Genomic DNA, 20000 nt, shown 5'->3' on the forward strand with positions numbered 1-20000 from the left:
GCATTGTGGTCAATGTCGTTTTTCTAATAATCATAACTGATATATTTACCATCTTTCAGATGGGGGGGAATATGTAGACTAGTATCTTACAAACTAAATAGCAGTTATTAGATTCAACTTCACTTTCGTTTTTTTGTTTTCTTTAAAACATAATAAATAAATAAAAATCCACAATTAATATGTGGGGAAAGAAAACTACAATCCCAGGTTCCATTGAATTAGCATCTGTGACACAACCCATCCACCTACATACACTTCACCATGAAGTTTGACATCTCAGATCAGCTGTGTGGTCGCTGGAGCACAGAACCATGATGGAACAGCAGTGAGGAAAACCAACGAGAGAGTGGATCCGTGTCATGATGGTGCTCGTCCTGATTGTCGCGCTGCTCATGGTTTTATTCGCACCCTACATTAGGTAAGAATGAGCGGTGTATGTTCGAGGCTATAGCCGATGCATCATCCGTTACTATGCTTGGCATCTCATGTTGCCAAATTAAGTCGAACAATGATTCTCATTGTCAGGCTACTGAAAAACGAAGAGATTGTGACAGGCAATTGGGTCGCTAAATGAATCGACATCAGTGTTGATGATTACATTTAAAAAATATATATATTTCTCTGCAATAATAAAGCCCAAAGAAACACCTTTTTCCCCCCTATAACGAAGACAACCTTCTTCAGTACAATATTCATTTATTGTTGTTTGGACTAAAGGCTCGAAATGCACTGTCAATTGAATATGATCCAATTGTGAATTATTGGCATCTCATATTGCCTTAATTAGTCGGACAATGATTGTCATTGTCAGGCGACCCGCACCGCTGAATAATGCAGATGAGTAGGCTCGAGCGCTATCATATGAATGAATATACATAAGAAGCGTTGCGCGCGTGGTTGGAGTTAAATTATGTTCCGCGAGCTATTTGGTTAATCGGTAGCGAGCCAGGTTTTGTGGTGTAACTGTTGGGCGAGTTAATGTTTGATCATTGTTGCCAGATTGATCCTTGCATATTGAGAAACCAGTATGTTTCATGTTAAATCGTAAATAAAAGTAATAAATAATCAATTCCCCAAAAATATTTTTATACAATTTTAACCAGTAATCTCTTTTCTGTGGAGCCTGGGGCTGCATTCAAAATGGTAGCCTATTCCCTATATCGATCCGGGCCCTGGTCGACAGTAGAGCTCAATGATTCCTGGTTAACAGTAGAGCTCTATGGGTCCTGGTCAACAGTAGAGCTCTATGGGTCCTGGTCAACAGTAGAGCTCTATGGGCCCTGGTCAACAGTAGAGCTCTATGATCCCTGGTCGACAGTAGAGCTCTATGATCCCTGGTCAACAGTAGAGCACTATGGGCCCTGGTCAACAGTAGAGCTCTATGATCCCTGGTCGACAGTAGAGCTCTATGGGCCCTGGTCAACAGTAGAGCCCTATGATCCCTGGTCAACAGTAGAGCACTATGGGCCCTGGTCAACAGTAGAGCTCTATGATCCCTGGTCAACAGTAGAGCTCTATGGGTCCTGGTCAACAGTAGAGCTCTATGGGTCCTGGTCAACAGTAGAGCCCTATGGGCCCTGGTCAACAGTAGAGCCCTATGGGCCCTGGCCAACAGTAGAGCTCTATGATCCCTGGTCGACAGTAGAGCACTATGGGCCCTGGTTGACCGTAGAGCTCCATAGGCCCTGGTCGACAGTAGAGCCCTATGGACCCTGCCAACAGTAGAGCTCTATGATCCCTGGTCAACAGTAGAGCTCTATGATCCCTGGTCAACAGTAGAGCCCTATGATCCCTGGACAACAGTAGAGCCCTATGGACCCTGGCCAACAGTAGAGCTCTATATGGAGAATAGGGAGCCATTTTGTAACGCAGTCTGTGTGGACTTTTCACAATGTGCCAGTGCCAACCTTACCAACGTAGACAGAACAGCTACACACGTTGGATTTGAGATAATAACACCGATATATTTCCTGTCTGTCCAGGAAATACTCTGCAGGTAGAACATGTATGTCCATGGCCCGGTTGGACGGGAAGACGGTCCTGATTACTGGAGCCAACACTGGTATTGGGAAGGAGACTGCTCTGGACCTGGCTATCAGAGGTGACGGACACATACAGGGTCATATCCTGATAGTCATCCATGGTGTATGGAGTCTATTCCTTGTCTCCTTTCCTTGCCTCCTTACATTCATCATCACACAGATATTGCCAGCCGGTGGAGATTAAGTAAAGAAACAGGCTCAAATGGGCCCTGTTCCTTATTTAGTGCACTACTCTGGGCCCTGTTCCTTATTTAGTGCACTACTCTGGGCCCTGTTCCTTATTTAGTGCACTACTCTGGGCCCTGTTCCTTATTTAGTGCACTACTCTGGGCCCTGTTCCTTATTTAGTGCACTACTCTGGGCCCTGTTCCTTATTTAGTGTACTACTCTGGGCCCTGTTCCTTATTTAGTGCACTACTACTACTCTGGGCCCTGTTCCTTATTTAGTGCACTACTCTGGGCCCTGTTCCTTATTTAGTGTACTACTCTGGGCCCTGTTCCTTATTTGATGTACTACTCTGGGCCCTGTTCCTTATTTAGTGCACTACTCTGGGCCCTGTTCCTTATTTAGTGCACTACTCTGGGCCCTGTTCCTTATTTAGTGCACTACTCTGGGCCCTGTTCCTTATTTAGTGTACTACTCTGGGCCCTGTTCCTTATTTAGTGCACTACTCTGGGCCCTGTTCCTTATTTAGTGCACTACTCTGGGCCCTGTTCCTACTCTGGGCCCTTTAGTGTACTACTCTGGGCCCTGTTCCTTATTTAGTGCTCTGGGCCCTGTTCCTTATTTAGTGCACTACTCTGGGCCCTGTTCCTTATTTAGTGCACTACTCTGGGCCCTGTTCCTTATTTAGTGCACTACTCTGGGCCCTGTTCCTTATTTAGTGCACTACTCTGGGCCCTGTTCCTTATTTAGTGTACTACTCTGGGCCCTGTTCCTTATTTAGTGTACTACTCTGGGCCCTGTTCCTTATTTAGTGCACTACTCTGGGCCCTGTTCCTTATTTAGTGTACTACTCTGGGCCCTGTTCCTTATTTAGTGCACTACTCTGGGCCCTGTTCCTTATTTAGTGCACTACTCTGGGCCCTGTTCCTTATTTAGTGCACTACTCTGGGCCCTGTTCCTTATTTAGTGCACTACTCTGGGCCCTGTTCCTTATTTAGTGTACTACTCTGGGCCCTGTTCCTTATTTAGTGTACTACTCTGGGCCCTGTTCCTTATTTAGTGCACTACTCTGGGCCCTGTTCCTTATTTAGTGCACTACTCTGGGCCCTGTTCCTTATTTAGTGCACTACTCTGGGCCCTGTTCCTTATTTAGTGCACTACTCTGGGCCCTGTTCCTTATTTAGTGCACTACTCTGGGCCCTGTTCCTTATTTAGTGCACTACTCTGGGCCCTGTTCCTTATTTAGTGCACTACTCTGGGCCCTGTTCCTTATTTAGTGCACTACTCTGGGCCCTGTTCCTTATTTAGTGCACTACTCTGGGCCCTGTTCCTTATTTAGTGCACTACTCTGGGCCCTGTTCCTTATTTAGTGCACTACTACTCTGGGCCCTGTTCCTTATTTAGGCCCTGTTCCTTATTTAGTGCACTACTCTGGGCCCTGTTCCTTATTTAGTGCACTACTCTGGGCCCTGTTCCTTATTTAGTGCACTACTCTGGGCCCTGTTCCTTATTTAGTGCACTACTCTGGGCCCTGTTCCTTATTTAGTGCACTACTCTGGGCCCTGTTCCTTATTTAGTGCACTACTCTGGGCCCTGTTCCTTATTTAGTGCACTACTCTGGGCCCTGTTCCTTATTTAGTGCACTACCCTGTTCTGTGCACTACTCTGGGCCCTGTTCCTTATTTAGTGCACTACTCTGGGCCCTGTTCCTTATTTAGTACTACTCTGGGCCCTGTTCCTTATTTAGTGCACTACTCTGGGCCCTGTTCCTTATTTAGTGCACTACTCTGGGCCCTGTTCCTTATTTAGTGCACTACTCTGGGCCCTGTTCCTTATTTAGTGCACTACTCTGGGCCCTGTTCCTTATTTAGTGCACTACTCTGGGCCCTGTTCCTTATTTAGTGCATTTTCCTTATTTAGTGCACTACTCTGGGCCCTGTTCCTTATTTAGTGCACTACTCTGGGCCCTGTTCCTTATTTAGTGTACTACTCTGGGCCCTGTTCCTTATTTAGTGCACTACTCTGGGCCCTGTTCCTTATTTAGTGCACTACTCTGGGCCCTGTTCCTTATTTAGTGCACTACTCTGGGCCCTGTTCCTTATTTAGTGCACTACTCTGGGCCCTGTTCCTTATTTAGTGTACTACTCTGGGCCCTGTTCCTTATTTAGTGCACTACTCTGGGCCCTGTTCCTTATTTAGTGTACTACTCTGGGCCCTGTTCCTTATTTAGTGCACTACTCTGGGCCCTGTTCCTTATTTAGTGCACTACTCTGGGCCCTGTTCCTTATTTAGTGTACTACTCTGGGCCCTGTTCCTTATTTAGTGTACTACTCTGGGCCCTGTTCCTTATTTAGTGTACTACTCTGGGCCCTGTTCCTTATTTAGTGCACTACTCTGGGCCCTGTTCCTTATTTAGTGCACTACTCTGGGCCCTGTTCCTTATTTAGTGCACTACTCTGGGCCCTGTTCCTTATTTAGTGCTACTCTGGGCCCTGTTCCTTATTTAGTGCACTACTCTGGGCCCTGTTCCTTATTTAGTGTACTACTCTGGGCCCTGTTCCTTATTTAGTGCACTACTCTGGGCCCTGTTCCTTATTTAGTGCACTACTCTGGGCCCTGTTCCTTATTTAGTGCACTACTCTGGGCCCTGTTCCTTATTTAGTGCACTACTCTGGGCCCTGTTCCTTATTTAGTGCACTACTCTGGGCCCTGTTCCTTATTTAGTGCACTACTCTGGGCCCTGTTCCTTATTTAGTGTACTACTCTGGGCCCTGTTCCTTATTTAGTGCACTACTCTGGGCCCTGTTCCTTATTTAGTGCACTACTCTGGGCCCTGTTCCTTATTTAGTGTACTACTCTGGGCCCTGTTCCTTATTTAGTGCTGTGTTCCTTATTTAGTGCACTACTCTGGGCCCTGTTCCTTATTTAGTGCACTACTCTGGGCCCTGTTCCTTATTTAGTGCACTACTCTGGGCCCTGTTCCTTATTTAGTGCACTACTCTGGGCCCTGTTCCTTATTTAGTGCTCTGGGCCTACTCTGGGCCCTGTTCCTTATTTAGTGCACTACTCTGGGCCCTGTTCCTTATTTAGTGCACTACTCTGGGCCCTGTTCCTTATTTAGTGCACTACTCTGGGCCCTGTTCCTTATTTAGTGCACTACTCTGGGCCCTGTTCCTTATTTAGGCCCTCTGGGCCCTTTCCTTATTTAGTGTACTGCTCTGGGCCCTGTTCCTTATTTAGTGCACTACTCTGGGCCCTGTTCCTTATTTAGTGCACTTATTTAGTGTTCACTACTCTGGGCCCTGTTCCTCTGGGCCCTGTTCCTTATTTAGTGTACTACTCTGGGCCCTGTTCCTTATTTAGTGCACTACTCTGGGCCCTGTTCCTTATTTAGTGTACTACTCTGGGCCCTGTTCCTTATTTAGTGCACTACTCTGGGCCCTGTTCCTTATTTAGTGTACTACTCTGGGCCCTGTTCCTTATTTAGTGCACTACTCTGGGCCCTGTTCCTTATTTAGTGCACTACTCTGGGCCCTGTTCCTTATTTAGTGTACTACTCTGGGCCCTGTTCCTTATTTAGTGTACTACTCTGGGCCCTGTTCCTTATTTAGTGCACTACTCTGGGCCCTGTTCCTTATTTAGTGCACTACTCTGGGCCCTGTTCCTTATTTAGTGCACTACTCTGGGCCCTGTTCCTTATTTAGTGCACTACTCTGGGCCCTGTTCCTTATTTAGTTAGTGTTCCTTATTTAGTGTACTACTCTGGGCCCTGTTCCTTATTTAGTGCACTACTCTGGGCCCTGTTCCTTATTTAGTGCACTACTCTGGGCCCTGTTCCTTATTTAGTGTACTACTCTGGGCCCTGTTCCTTATTTAGTGTACTACTCTGGGCCCTGTTCCTTATTTAGTGCACTACTCTGGGCCCTGTTCCTTATTTAGTGCACTACTCTGGGCCCTGTTCCTTATTTAGTGCACTACTCTGGGCCCTGTTCCTTATTTAGGCCCTCTGGGCCCTTTCCTTATTTAGTGCACTACTCTGGGCCCTGTTCCTTATTTAGGGCCCTGTTCTGGGCCCTGTTCCTTATTTAGTGCACTACTCTGGGCCCTGTTCCTTATTTAGTGCACTACTCTGGGCCCTGTTCCTTATTTAGTGTACTACTCTGGGCCCTGTTCCTTATTTAGTGTACTACTCTGGGCCCTGTTCCTTATTTAGTGTACTACTCTGGGCCCTGTTCCTTATTTAGTGTACTACTCTGTTCCTTATTTAGGCCCTGGGCCCTTTCCTTATTTAGTGCACTACTCTGGGCCCTGTTCCTTATTTAGTGCACTACTCTGGGCCCTGTTCCTTATTTAGTGTACTACTCTGGGCCCTGTTCCTTATTTAGTGTACTACTGGGCCCTGTTCCTTATTTAGTGCACTACTCTGGGCCCTGTTCCTTATTTAGTGCACTACTCTGGGCCCTGTTCCTTATTTAGTGTACTACTCTGGGCCCTGTTCCTTATTTAGTGCACTACTCTGGGCCCTGTTCCTTATTTAGTGCACTACTCTGGGCCCTGTTCCTTATTTAGTGTACTACTCTGGGCCCTGTTCCTTATTTAGTGCACTACTCTGGGCCCTGTTCCTTATTTAGTGCACTACTCTGGGCCCTGTTCCTTATTTAGTGCACTACTCTGGGCCCTGTTCCTTATTTAGTGCACTACTCTGGGCCCTGTTCCTTATTTAGTGCACTACTCTGGGCCCTGTTCCTTATTTAGTGCACTACTCTGGGCCCTGTTCCTTATTTAGTGTACTACTCTGGGCCCTGTTCCTTATTTAGTGCACTACTCTGGGCCCTGTTCCTTATTTAGTGCACTACTCTGGGCCCTGTTCCTTATTTAGTGCACTACTCTGGGCCCTGTTCCTTATTTAGTGCACTACTCTGGGCCCTGTTCCTTATTTAGTGTACTACTCTGGGCCCTGTTCCTTATTTAGTGTACTACTCTGGGCCCTGTTCCTTATTTAGTGCACTACTCTGGGCCCTGTTCCTTATTTAGTGATCATGGGGCCCTGTTCCTTATTTAGCTACTCTGGGCCCTGTTCCTTATTTAGTGCACTACTGTGTTCCTTAGTGTACTAGGGCCCTGTTCCTTATTTAGTGCACTACTCTGGGCCCTGTTCCTTATTTAGTGTACTACTCTGGCTGTTCCTTATTTAGTGCACTACTCTGGGCCCTGTTCCTTATTTAGTGCACTACTCTGGGCCCTGTTCCTTATTTAGTGTACTACTCTGGGCCCTGTTCCTTATTTAGTGCACTACTCTGGGCCCTGTTCCTTATTTAGTGTACTACTCTGGGCCCTGTTCCTTATTTAGTGCTACTCTGGGCCCTGTTCCTTATTTAGTGTACTACTCTGGGCCCTGTTCCTTATTTAGTGCACTACTCTGGGCCCTGTTCCTTATTTAGTGCACTACTCTGGGCCCTGTTCCTTATTTAGTGCTACTCTGGGCCCTGTTCCTTATTTAGTGCACTACTCTGGGCCCTGTTCCTTATTTAGTGCACTACTCTGGGCCCTGTTCCTTATTTAGTGCACTACTCTGGGCCCTGTTCCTTATTTAGTGCACTACTCTGGGCCCTGTTCCTTATTTAGTGCACTACTCTGGGCCCTGTTCCTTATTTAGTGTACTACTCTGGGCCCTGGGGCCCTGTCCTTATTTAGTGCACTACTCTGGGCCCTGTTCCTTATTTAGTGCACTACTTGGGCCCTGTTCCTTATTTAGTGCACTACTCTGGGCCCTGTTCCTTATTTAGTGACTACTCTGGGCCCTGTTCCTTATTTAGTGCACTACTCTGGGCCCTTTATTTAGTGCACTACTTGGGCCCTGTTCCTTATTTAGTGCACTACTCTGGGCCCTGTTCCTTATTTAGTGCACTTTGGGGGCCCTGTTCCTTATTTAGTGCAGGGCCACCTTATTTAGTGACTACTCTTTTAAAAAGGAACACTGTGTCATCTATGCTGATTTATTGATTATTGTCTATTGCCAGGCCATGGCTTGCAGAGATGTGGAGAAGGGTGAGGAGGCCTTCGATACATTTGGGTAGAGGTCGCTAGGCCCACTCCATACGGGCCTGACCTTTCAGAGGTCAACCTACTACTTCAGATGCTTCTCAAATAGCACCCTATTCCCTATGTAGTGTGATACTTTTGACCAGGGCCCATAGAGCTCTAAATAAGGTGGCATTTGGGGCGCAGGCCACGTGACCTTTACATTTGGGGCGCAGGCCACGTGACCTTTACATTTGGGGCGCAGGCCATGTGACCTTTACATTTGGGGCGCAGGCCTTGACCTTTACATTTGGGGCGCAGGCCTTGTGACCTTTACATTTGGGGCGCAGGCCTTGTGACCTTTACATTTGGGGCGCAGGCCATGTAATATAATAATATTACATTTGGGGCGCAGGCCATGTGACCTTTACATTTGGGGCGCAGGCCATGTGACCTTTACATGTTATTACAATATTATGACAGTATTTATTATATTGTTATTAGTTATTTGCAAGGACTCATTTTTACAGTATTAATAGTTATTAGTTATTAGCAAGGACTCATTATTACAGTATTTAATATAGTGTTAGTTATTAGCAAGGACTCATTATTACAGTATTTATTATTCATAATTAATTAGCTCTCATTATGTGTTTACTCCTCTGTAAAAAACTGTATAATATTGGCTCTGACCCCATGTAGAGGTCGACCACCTCCACATCCTGATCAACAATGCTGGGGTCATGATGTGTCCTTACGTGAAGACCAACGACGGCTTCGAGATGCAGCTGGGGGTCAACCACCTGGGTGAGACCGAGACGCTGATGTCATGGGTGGGATCCGTAACCAAGGACTCCTACGGGAGAAATAGTAAAGAACATCTAGCCGCTCGAGAGCACCCCTACCTGCCGATCTATAAATGACGTCTCCGTAATTTTTAATGGGTAGGCTGGTCATCTGAATCAGGGTTAGTTTGGCAGCTGGGGTGAAAGAGGAGCGATTACGATAGAAGAAACCAAGTCTAGATTTAACTTTAGCATGTAGCTTTGATATGTGCTGAGAGAAGGACAGTGTACTGTCTAGCCATACTCCCAAGTACTCGTATGAGGTGACTACCTCAAGCTCTAAACCCTCAGAGGTAGTAATAACACCTGTGGGAAGAAGGGGCATTCTTCCTACCAAACCACATGACCTTTGTTTTGGAGGTGTTCAGAATAAGGTTAAGGGCAGAGAAAGCTTGTCGGACACTAAGAAAGCTTTGTTGTAGAGCGTTTAACACAAAATCCTGGGAGGGGCCAGCTGAGTATAAAAATGTCTCATCTGCATATACATGGACGAGAGAGCTTCCTATCGCCTGAGCTATGTTGTTGATGTAAATTGAGAAGAGCGTTGGGCCTAGGATCGAGCCTTGGGGTACTGCCTTGGTGACAGGCAGTGGCTGCACTCTTTGAGAGAGGTAGTTGGCAAACCAGGCCAACGATCCCTTAGAGACACCAATACTGGAACAACCACAAAGATGTACCACCGTATCAAAAGCTTTGGCCAAGTCAATAAAAATAGCAGCACAACATTGCTTAGAATCAATGGTGACATCATTGAGGACCTTTTTAAGGTTGCAGTAACACATCCATAACCTGAGCGGAAACCAGATTGCATACCAGAGTGAATACTACAGACATTGATTTATTGACAAGTTTTTGCAACACTTTTGATAAACAGGGCAAAATATAAATAGACCTGTAACAGTTAGGATCAGCTTGATCTCCGCCTTTAAATACAGGATGAACCGTGGCTGCCTTCCAAGCAATGGGAACCTCGCCAGAGAGGAGAAACAGGCGATTATAGGGGCAACAACCTTGAAGAATAAAAGGGTTTTCGGGGTCAAGTTTAAGGAGCTCCTTTAGCACCTCGGACTAAGTGACCGCCTGCAGGGAGAAACTTTGTAGCGGGGCAGGGGAACAAGAGGGAGAAGCATCGGGGATAGTCACATTAGAAGGGGTGTGAGATGAGGAAATGTTGGACGAGCAAGGAGGCGTGGCTGAGTCAAATAGGAATCCTGACTTAATGAAGTGGTGATTTAAAGAGCTCAGCCATGTGCTTCTTGTCAGTAACAACCACAACATTAAGGGACATGGGCAGCAGATACCTATAAGGATTATTTTGTGAGGAAAACATTGAGGACAGTAGCCTTTTCTGGGTGTTTGGAGTCATACCTTGTGGGATTGGTAATAATCTGAGAAATTTAGGGAGTCCCATTGCTTTAGGACTTGGTCAGCTGGGAGACAACCGAGCATTGAAGTTGACCCTTGGTAAAGATTGCCACGCCCCCACTTTCTGACAAAGCAACTGATTGTGTTGTTGTTGTTTACTCCTGATAGGTCACTTCCTGTTGACGTACCTCCTGATTGGTCTGCTGAAGCGTAGTGCTCCGGCCCGTATCGTCGTGGTTTCCTCTCTGGCTCATAACGTTGGCTGGATCCGCTTCCATGACCTCCTCAGCCAGGGCAGCTACAACAGCGGCCTTGCATACTGCCAGAGCAAGTTGGCCAACGTCCTGTTTGCTAGGGAGCTGGCCCGCAGACTCAAAGGTAGGGAGGGAGGGAGGGAGGGGAAGAGAGGGAGGGGAAGGGAGGGGAGGGGAAGGGAGGGAGGGAGGGAGGGGGGAGGGAGAGGGAGGGAGGGGGGAGGGAGGGAGGAGAGGGAGGGGAGGGGAGGGGAGGGGAGAGAGGGAGGGGAGGGAGGGAGGGAGGGGGAGGGAGGGAGGGAGAGGGTGGGAGGGAGGGAGAGGGTGGGGAAGGGGTGAGGGAGGGAGAGGGTGGGGAAGAGGGAGGGTGGGGAAGAGGGGAGGGTGGGGAAGAGGGAGGGTGGGGAAGAGGGAGGGGGAGGGTGGGGAAGAGGGAGGGTGGGGGAGGGGGAGGGAGAGGGAGGGAGGGAGGGGGGAGGGAGGGGAAGAGAGGGAGGGAGGGAGGGGAAGGGAGGAGAGGGAAGGGAGGGAGGGAGGGAGGGAGGGAGGGAGGGAGAAGAGAGGGAGGGAGGGAGGGGAGGAGAAGAGGGGGGGGAGGGAGGGTGGGAGAAGGGGAGGGAGGGAGGAGAAGAGGGGGGGGAGGGAGGGTGGGAGAAGGGGAGAGAGGGAGGGAGGGGAAGAGCGAGAGGGAGGTAGGCTGGGAGAGGGGGAGGGAGGGAGAGAGAATGGCAACCTGCCACATTTGTTGGATAATGGATCAGAAAATACAGAAGAGAAACTGAGGGAAAGTAAAGAGTTTTAGTGAGAAAACACAAAATATATGATCAGAAAGGCAAAATGACAGTTATGAAGTTACTTAGCAACATACGGTGATCTAAAACGTTCTCACACAGAAGATGATCTTGAAGAAACACTGTCCCCCATGGTAACACTTCCTGCCTCCCTCCCCACTTCCTGCCTCCCTCCCTACTTCCTGCCTCCCTCCCCACTTCCTGCCTCCCTCCCCACTTCCTGCCTCCCTCCCCAGGTTCCAGTGTGACTGTGAACTCTGTCCACCCTGGGTTGGTGCGCTCGGAGCTGGTACGCCACTCCACCATCATGTCTCTGCTGTTCTCTCTGTTCTCCTTGTTCCTGAAGAGCGCTCGGGACGGGGCCCAGACATCCATCTACTGCGCTGTGGCCGAGGAGCTGCACTCCCTCACCGGGAAACACTTCAGGTGAGGTAGAGATGATGCTACAGTATGGAGCACATTCAGTCCCTGACCCAGGTTAGATTCAAAACAATTATAATAAATGCAGTTGAACAATGGATGAAGACACTCCAAACTATTTGGGGAATTTTTATAATCTGTCACATATCGACTGAATTATAGCAATTAGGGAATTAAAGCGTTGGGATTCAGGTTTTCAATTAATTGTAAAATTTCTAATTTTGTTTTCTTAGAATGCACTCATATATATACATTTTCTAATGATATCAGGCATTTGTTTATGTTTGTGTTAAAATCAAGAAAATGGTGGTTAATTTGCATAAATACAATGGGTATATTTGCATATTTTAATAGATTAACATAAATGGGTGGATCAGTGCCGCAACAATCCAAGAACGTGCCTCACTAATTACTGTTATCACGTTCTGTTGCTTAATTCAATAAGTGTGTCCAAAAGCAGGATATCCTTGGATTTAAAGTCAACAAGCTTGGCTCTAAATTATACCAGTGGAGGCTTCTCAGAGGAGGTCCATCCTACTCACAGAATTTCCAAAAAATTGTGAAATGTTTTTGTTTTTTTAAGTTATTATTTTTATATAAAACTATACTAAATATATTCCTGTCACCAAATAACTGATTAAAATATACTGTTTTTCAATAAGGTCTACAGTAGCACCATGGTGTAGCCGGAGGACAGCTAGTTTCCGTCCTCCTCTGGGTACATTGACTTCAATTCAAAACCTAGGAGGCTCATGGTTTTTACCCCCTTCCATAGACTTACACAGTAGAGTACGTCCTCCAACCTACCAGAGCTCTTGCAGCATGAACTGACATGTTGTCCACCCAATCAAAGGATCAGAGGATGAATCTAGTACTGAAAGCATAAGCTACAGCTAGCTAGCACTGCAGTGCATAAAATGTGGTGAGTAGTTGACTCAAAGAGAGAAAGACAATGGTTGAACAGTTTAACAAATTATATTTAAAAAATTAAGGAGAAGCAGCAGAGATTTATATTTGGTGCATTTTTCACTTACTTGGCTAGCTAATTTTGCCTACTCAACAACCTGACCAAACAGAGAGGAATGGCATGTATGTTAGCTAGCTGGCTAAGGTTATCCAACATTCAAACTCTTCCAAGATTTTGGAAGATTCCGGTTTTATTACTTCATTGCCACCGGGGCCTGCCGGTGTAACTGCTAAGATGCTTGCTGTACACTACCGCGTGATTGTACTCATGAATTGGATTTTGGGTTTACTAACATGTTCTAGTTTGTTGGCTATGACGTTAGCTAATATGGGGATAACAATGTAGTGTAGAGGTTAGCGGTTATGGTATGAAGGTTTGGTTTGGAGAGTTTTTTTTTTTTTCCCGTCTGGTCACAGACAGCTGTTGTGTTGTGCACTGAAGTCCACAAGCAAAGGGGAAAACGTGAGAGGAGGACTTTACACGCACACACATACAATCGTCATTTACGCTGCTGCTACTCTGTTTATCATCACTTGACGCCTAGGTACCTTATCCCTATAAATACATATCTACCTCCATCACACCAGTATCCCTGCACATTGTAAATATGGTCTTGGAACTGACCCTCTTACTTTCTCGTGTGTTTTTGTCCTATCTCAAGTTTTATTTTAGTACTATATTGATTACGGTTGGGTTTAGAGCTAAGCAAGAAAGGTATTTCACTGTACTTGTGCACGTGACACATTGTAATCTAATGTGAATCTCAGTTAATTATCTGGGAATCTACCCGGTTTGCTGGGATGCTCTCTCGCTCTCTTTAAGGCTAAAGTAATAAATAAATTCTCATTTCAATTACTTAGTATCGAATTTGAGAGATACTAAGTCATTTGGAAGAAGAGACTTAATTGTTATTTTGTCTAATTAGTCATTTGTTATGCATCTGGACAGACCATGTTAATGGTGGCTGCAAACATTCATTCACCGGTTCCATCCATCCATGTGATTGACAGTTCTTTGGCAGCCTAAAGCACTGCTGTTTCTGAATACCAGAGCATGTAAGCAGGTGAGGGAGGAGCAGAGACTTTTTAAAATGCTGTCTGCCTCCTCTCTGGCTCTAATTTGGCTGTGGTACTGCTCAGCTAAAAGCTTTGGTCATGCTCTGCCTAAAATGGGTTGTTTCCATGATGGCTATTCTTTTAATTAGGCCTATTCCGTTGTCATATTTATCCTACCACACCCACAGTAGACTATAGTCTACCATTAGGATATGTAGTTTCTATTTTGAAGGACATCAAAATGTATTAACGGATGTTTTAGGTAGACGATATATATGCTATACTGTAAAATATATTTTAGTCTTTCTGTGAATAGAAACACCATAATGTAAATAATTTATATTAAATATAATTTAATAATAAAAGGCCAGTAAAGTTAAAATATCAGAACTAAATAATTTAATAATAAAAGGCCAGTATCATCATCTTATTTTCTGAAATAAAAGGGGCGAAATCATCTCGAACTGCAGCTGTGAAATGATTTGCGCGTTATAATATATATAATACGTTTAGAAAAGATTTTGTGGCAATGACCAAACATAGATAAAGTGTGAATTATCCGCAGTGCGCACTCACCGGGGATATGGCGAAATTGTTCCGAAATTGTTCCGCTGGTCCCAATAACATAGGCTTTACTGTTGTTTGCTTAATTAAGTTGAGAATTTTGATAACTAAAAGACGAATTAGAGTATTTTCACAGCAATAGCCATTTGGTCTCCAAACTGTTTTCCCGCGATTTGTATTTTGCACTAATGTGATATGCGTGGCTGGGCCTCAACTTTTCTCTGACAGCTGCAACTCAACAATCATCTATTTATTATTATTATATATTATTTGGTATTCGCAGCTCGCGTTGTCTTTCCTTTCCCTCCGGCTGTAGGCAATGCGATTTAAAACAATCCACAACTTATTTAATTTTTTTCAAAGAAGCATTTCGCCACACCCGCAACAACATCTGCTAAAACATGTGTATGTGACCAATACAGTTTGATTTGATCCTGTGGCCAAATCATGCTGTAGTAGCCTATTTGGAATGATTTGTATTTCTGTATAGACAGGAGTAGGATCATTAGGATATATAATTTTGTGCAATTTTATGTCTATTTACTTTAGGGAAAGCGTCCTCTAGCGGGATGGACGCGCGGTCATGTTATATCATAAGGGACTTGCTTAGATGGCACTTATCGGTAGGACTAGGTATGTCATGCGCAGAAGTAGCCTAAACTTAGTTAAAATATCAATCACCAATAAATGAATGCACTTCAGAGTTAATAGGCTTGTCTATGCTGAAAGTGAACAAATACCTTTTTATCAGCCTCCCAGAATAACCTACAGAAAGAGGTTGGTGATAGGCCTTCAATTTAAAGTTGTTACAGCCTACAGTCCTACGATAACAGGGGGTGTAGAGAGTAAACTTTCATGATGACGCTTCGTTTAAATCATTGAAGTGTTTGCTATTGGTTTTAGTGAAACATAAGGAAGCTTATCCGATGTTCAATAGCACCGATGACGAACTATTAATTTGAAAAGGGAGAACCGTGGGTAATGGATGGATTTGGCGGACGGGTTGGAAAATAAATCCTCCCATTGCAGGGATCAGCTTGCTGTGGCAGTTGTATAGCCTCGTGCAGCAGTTACAATAACAATAATAATAAACTATTACTACTGGACTGTTCTGCGCAGGCTAAAGCGGACTGATTAGGCTATGTTAAACCCTTCAAAACTATAGTGAAAGGCCACCTACTGGGCGAAAACATTTCTGAGATGCGCGAAGATTATTTGGACAATAATGTTGTGTGGAGTCGTTGTAACTAATGTCTGACTCTGTTTTTACGATAACGTTATATATTTATGAAACCGAGCAGAGATCTTCATGCCTTCTGCCAAACCTCGCCCTGTCCATTCGGGGATTTAGATCATTAACCCGTCCGTATTTTAAGGAGGGCAGATTACCGGCGTGGAGCTGTTTTTAAATGCGTCAGTAATGTGTGTTCTCTTTTGGTGATATCGCCATTGTGCTTGCCCTTGGTGACCCGTCAGTTGGATTACAGCCCAAAGCGGTTCTGTAGGGGATTGTAGCGAGTCTCTTTATTGAATGCCTGAGTACTTCAGTCTTACAGATAGTGTAGTCGTGTACAGTAGCAGCGCCTAGTCAAAACGCGTTGCAGTTGTGCATCCTGATATTCAGGCTGAATTGCATACATCTAATGTAAATATAAAAGCAACATGCAACTGAGTTAATTCATATAAGGAAATCAATTCATTGGGCCCTAATCTATGGATTTCACATGGTGGGCCATAGGCCCACCCACTGGGGAGCCAAGTGCAGCCAATCAGAATGAGTTTCACCACAAAGGTTGTTTTTTTTACAGACATAAATAGTCCTCAATTTCATCAGCGTGTGGCTGGTCTCAGATGATCCCGCAGGAGAAGGAGCCGGATGTGGCGGTCCTGGGTTGGCATGGTTACTTGTGGTCTTCTGTTGGACATACTGCCAAATTCTCTAAAACATTGGAGGTGTCTTATGGTAGAAAATGTACATTAATTCTCTGGCAACAGCTCAGGTAGACATTCCTCCAGTCAGCATGCCATTGCACACTCCCTCAAAACATGAGACATCTGTGGCATTGTGTTGTGACAAAACTGAACATTTTAGTGTCCTTTCTATTGTCCCCAGCATAAGGTGCACCTGTGTGTATTTGTTTTCTCTCCTTCTGCCCTAGTCACAGGCGTCGCCAATCAGAAGACACACCTGCTCCTTTTCCCTTACCCAATCACATCCCTTTTCCCTTACCCAATCACATCCCTTTTCCCTTACCCAATCACATCCCTTTTCCCTTACCCAATCAGTTGGTTTCCCAAACTCTCTCCCTCCCTCTTTTGTTTTTGCTCCTACATGTCACACTGGTCTGTCATTATGTTTTGTGGTTTATGACTGTTTGTTGGTGGGAAAAAGGGATACCAAGACAAGTCACACATTGTCTAAGTACCCTAGCTAGAACTGGGCGGACCACCCACTATTTTATTGGTTAGTTAGCTTGCTAGCTGTGTTTGAAGCAGGTAAGAGGTTTTGTTGATATTTATTATTTCTTTCCTTGGGTCCAGCTCAGCCTCTTTTACCCCACACCCCATTACCATGTGTTTGAAGCAGGTAAGACTAGTTTAGGATTTTGTTGATATTTATTATTTCTTTCCTTGGGTCCAGCTCAGCCTCTTTTACCCCACACCCCGTTACCGTGTGTTTGAAATAAGCCCGACCCGACGTGTTTGACGGTAGGTTTAAGTTGTCTGTGGATTTCTTTTAGTTATGATTTGCATGAGATATGTTACGGGTCTCGTTCCGTTTTGAGAAATAAGCTTTTTGCGCATCTAGAATATTTCTGGGATCCTTTTACTTCAGCTCATGAAACATGAGACCAACACTTTACATGTTGCGTTTTATATTTTTTGTCCAGTGTAGTTCCCCAAGCTTTATTTCAGCGTACTGGCAGTCGAGTTGTTTCGTTTCTCTAATCGAACACAGAATAATAGCACAATGGACACTAACATTTTTGAGAAATAGAATCCACCCATTAGAGCAACAACTTCATATCAATATATTTTTCAATTTGAAGCTTTTCAAATATATTCCATTCTACTTTATCTTGTTTATATTAGGGAATTAAATGTGTATTTTTCTGTCTTTATGATAATAATAATAATTAGTTTGTAGAGCGCATTTCCCACTCTCAACGAGCAAATCATTTCACAGCTGCAGTTCGAGATGATTTAGTCCCTTTTATTTCTGAAAATAAGATGATGATACTGGCCTTTTATTATTAAATTATTTAGTTCTGATATTTTAACTTTACTGGCCTTTTATTAAATTATATTTAATATAAATTATTTATATTATGGTGTTTCTATTCACAGAAAAACTAAAATATATTTTACAGTATAGCATATATATCGTCTACCTAAAACATCCGTTAATACATTTTGAAGTCCTTCAAAATAGAAACTACATATCCTAATGGTAGACTATAGTCTACTGTGGGTGTGGTAGGATAAATATGACAACGGAATAGGCCTAATTAAAAGAATAGCCATCATGGAAACAACCCATTTTAGGCAGAGCATGACCAAAGCTTTTAGCTGAGCAGTACCACAGCCAAATTAGAGGAGGCAGACAGCATTTTAAAAAGGCTCTGCTCCTCCCTCACCTGCTTACATGCTCTGGTATTCAGAAACAGCAGTGCTTTAGGCTGCCAAAGAACTGTCAATCACATGGATGGATGGAACCGGTGAATTAATGTTTGCAGCCACCATTACATGGTCTGTCCAGATGCATTACAAATGACTAATTAGACAATATTTATATATTTTTGCGTTTCAGGGCTACCGTAAAAACTCAGTGACTATATAATAACCATGCCCCTATCTCTCTCCCAGTGACTGTATAATAACCAAGCCCCCTATCTCTCTCCCAGTGACTGTATAATAACCATGCCCCCTATCTCTCTGTGACTGTATAATAACCATTCCCCCTGTGACTGTATAATAACCATGCCCCCTATCTCTCTCTCCCAGTGACTGTATAATAACCATTCCCCCTCTCTCTCCCAGTGACTGTATAATAACCATGCCCCCTATCTCTCTCAGTGACTGTATAATAACCATGCCCCCTATCCCTCTGTGACTGTATAATAACCATGCCCCCTCTCCCAGTGACTGTATAATAACCATGCCCCCTCTCCCAGTGACTGTATAATAACCATGCCCCCTATCTCTCTCAGTGACTGTATAATAACCATTCCCCCTCTCTCTCCCAGTGACTGTATAATAACCATGCCCCCTATCTCTCTCTGTGACTGTATAATAACCATGCCCCCTATCTCTCTCAGTGACTGTATAATAACCATGCCCCCTATCCCTCTGTGACTGTATAATAACCATTCCCCCTCTCTCTCCCAGTGACTGTATAATAACCATTCCCCCTATCTCTCAGTGACTGTATAATAACCATTCCCCCTGTGACTGTATAATAACCATGCCCCCCATCTCTCTCAGTGACTGCGCCCCAGCCTCCGTGGCCCCACAGGGGAGGAACGAGGAGACTGCCAGGAAGCTGTGGGACGCCAGCAGTGAGCTCCTGGGCATCGTCTGGGACCACTGATCTGAACCACCCTCTGTCATCAAAATACTGGCCGCAACCCCAACGCCCTGTAAAGGCACTACTTTTGACCAGGGCCCACAACCTTGTTCCAAATGGTTACAGCAAGAGCCTGGCAGTAGGGCCCACAGGGCCGCGGTAGAAAGTGGTGCACTATAAAGGGAACAGGGTGCCATTGTGGATGCATCCCGTGTTTTCAATCTGAGTACATGTGAAGCTTTATCTTTTCATGACGTTACGTAATCTCAAACTACAGTTTACCCACTTGAATAATAACCATAGAGGTATTCAGATAGACATAATGGCAGATAGGACTCTCTTATGGTAGTAACTGCAAGATCAAATACATTATTGTTCCGCCACAGGTTAGCCAGGGTGTAACCAGGGTATATTATAAACCAGCTGATTCAGTATCATATTATAAATGGGGTTCCAAAATTCCTGTAACTTTTCACAAAATGCCCATTTTCCAAAATCCTAGTTGGAAGATTGCTGGAATTAAAGCAAAACATCCAGGATTGTGGAGAGTTACAGGAATTTTACAAATGATCCTCCATGTGGATTCAGGTTAGTTTTGAACCTTTCCACTCTAGGTTAGATTCTTCCCCCTCAGCATTGTTAAGCTACCGAGATGTCTTTTATACAAATTTGAAACATGCCTTTTTTAGTACATTTTAGGGTTGCAATATTTTTTTTAATAACAAATCAGGAAATCCTGAATCCTCTCCAACCAGTATTTCTGGAGGGGGAAAAAAACAAACAAAAAACAGGGTATTCTGGGTAAATGTGACACCCAAACTACATAGCAGTCATGTCATGAATTTAATGTTCACATCTGTAAATAAAATATATTACTAGCTACTATTTGTTTATGTTTAGTAATTGTGTCGCACACAACAGAGGAGGCTGGTTGGAGGAGCTA

The 20000-nt window shown here is 44.6% G+C and overlaps 1 protein-coding gene across 1 annotated transcript; it reads left to right on the plus strand.

Moving 5' to 3' along the window:
* The first annotated feature begins 241 nt into the window (after window positions 1-241).
* On the plus strand, window positions 242-19942 carry LOC118375269 (retinol dehydrogenase 12-like). The gene is made up of 7 exons (XM_052495843.1): window positions 242-418; window positions 1983-2211; window positions 8229-8256; window positions 8932-9036; window positions 10608-10817; window positions 11721-11910; window positions 18976-19942. The coding sequence occupies exons 1-7, from the start codon at window positions 360-362 to the stop codon at window positions 19079-19081; spliced, it is 927 nt and encodes a 308-aa protein (XP_052351803.1). The 5' UTR covers window positions 242-359; the 3' UTR covers window positions 19082-19942.
* The last annotated feature ends 58 nt before the right edge of the window (window positions 19943-20000 follow it).

This window comes from Oncorhynchus keta, chromosome 35, assembly GCF_023373465.1.
Source record: "Oncorhynchus keta strain PuntledgeMale-10-30-2019 chromosome 35, Oket_V2, whole genome shotgun sequence".
Classification (NCBI taxonomy): Eukaryota; Metazoa; Chordata; class Actinopteri; order Salmoniformes; family Salmonidae; genus Oncorhynchus; species Oncorhynchus keta.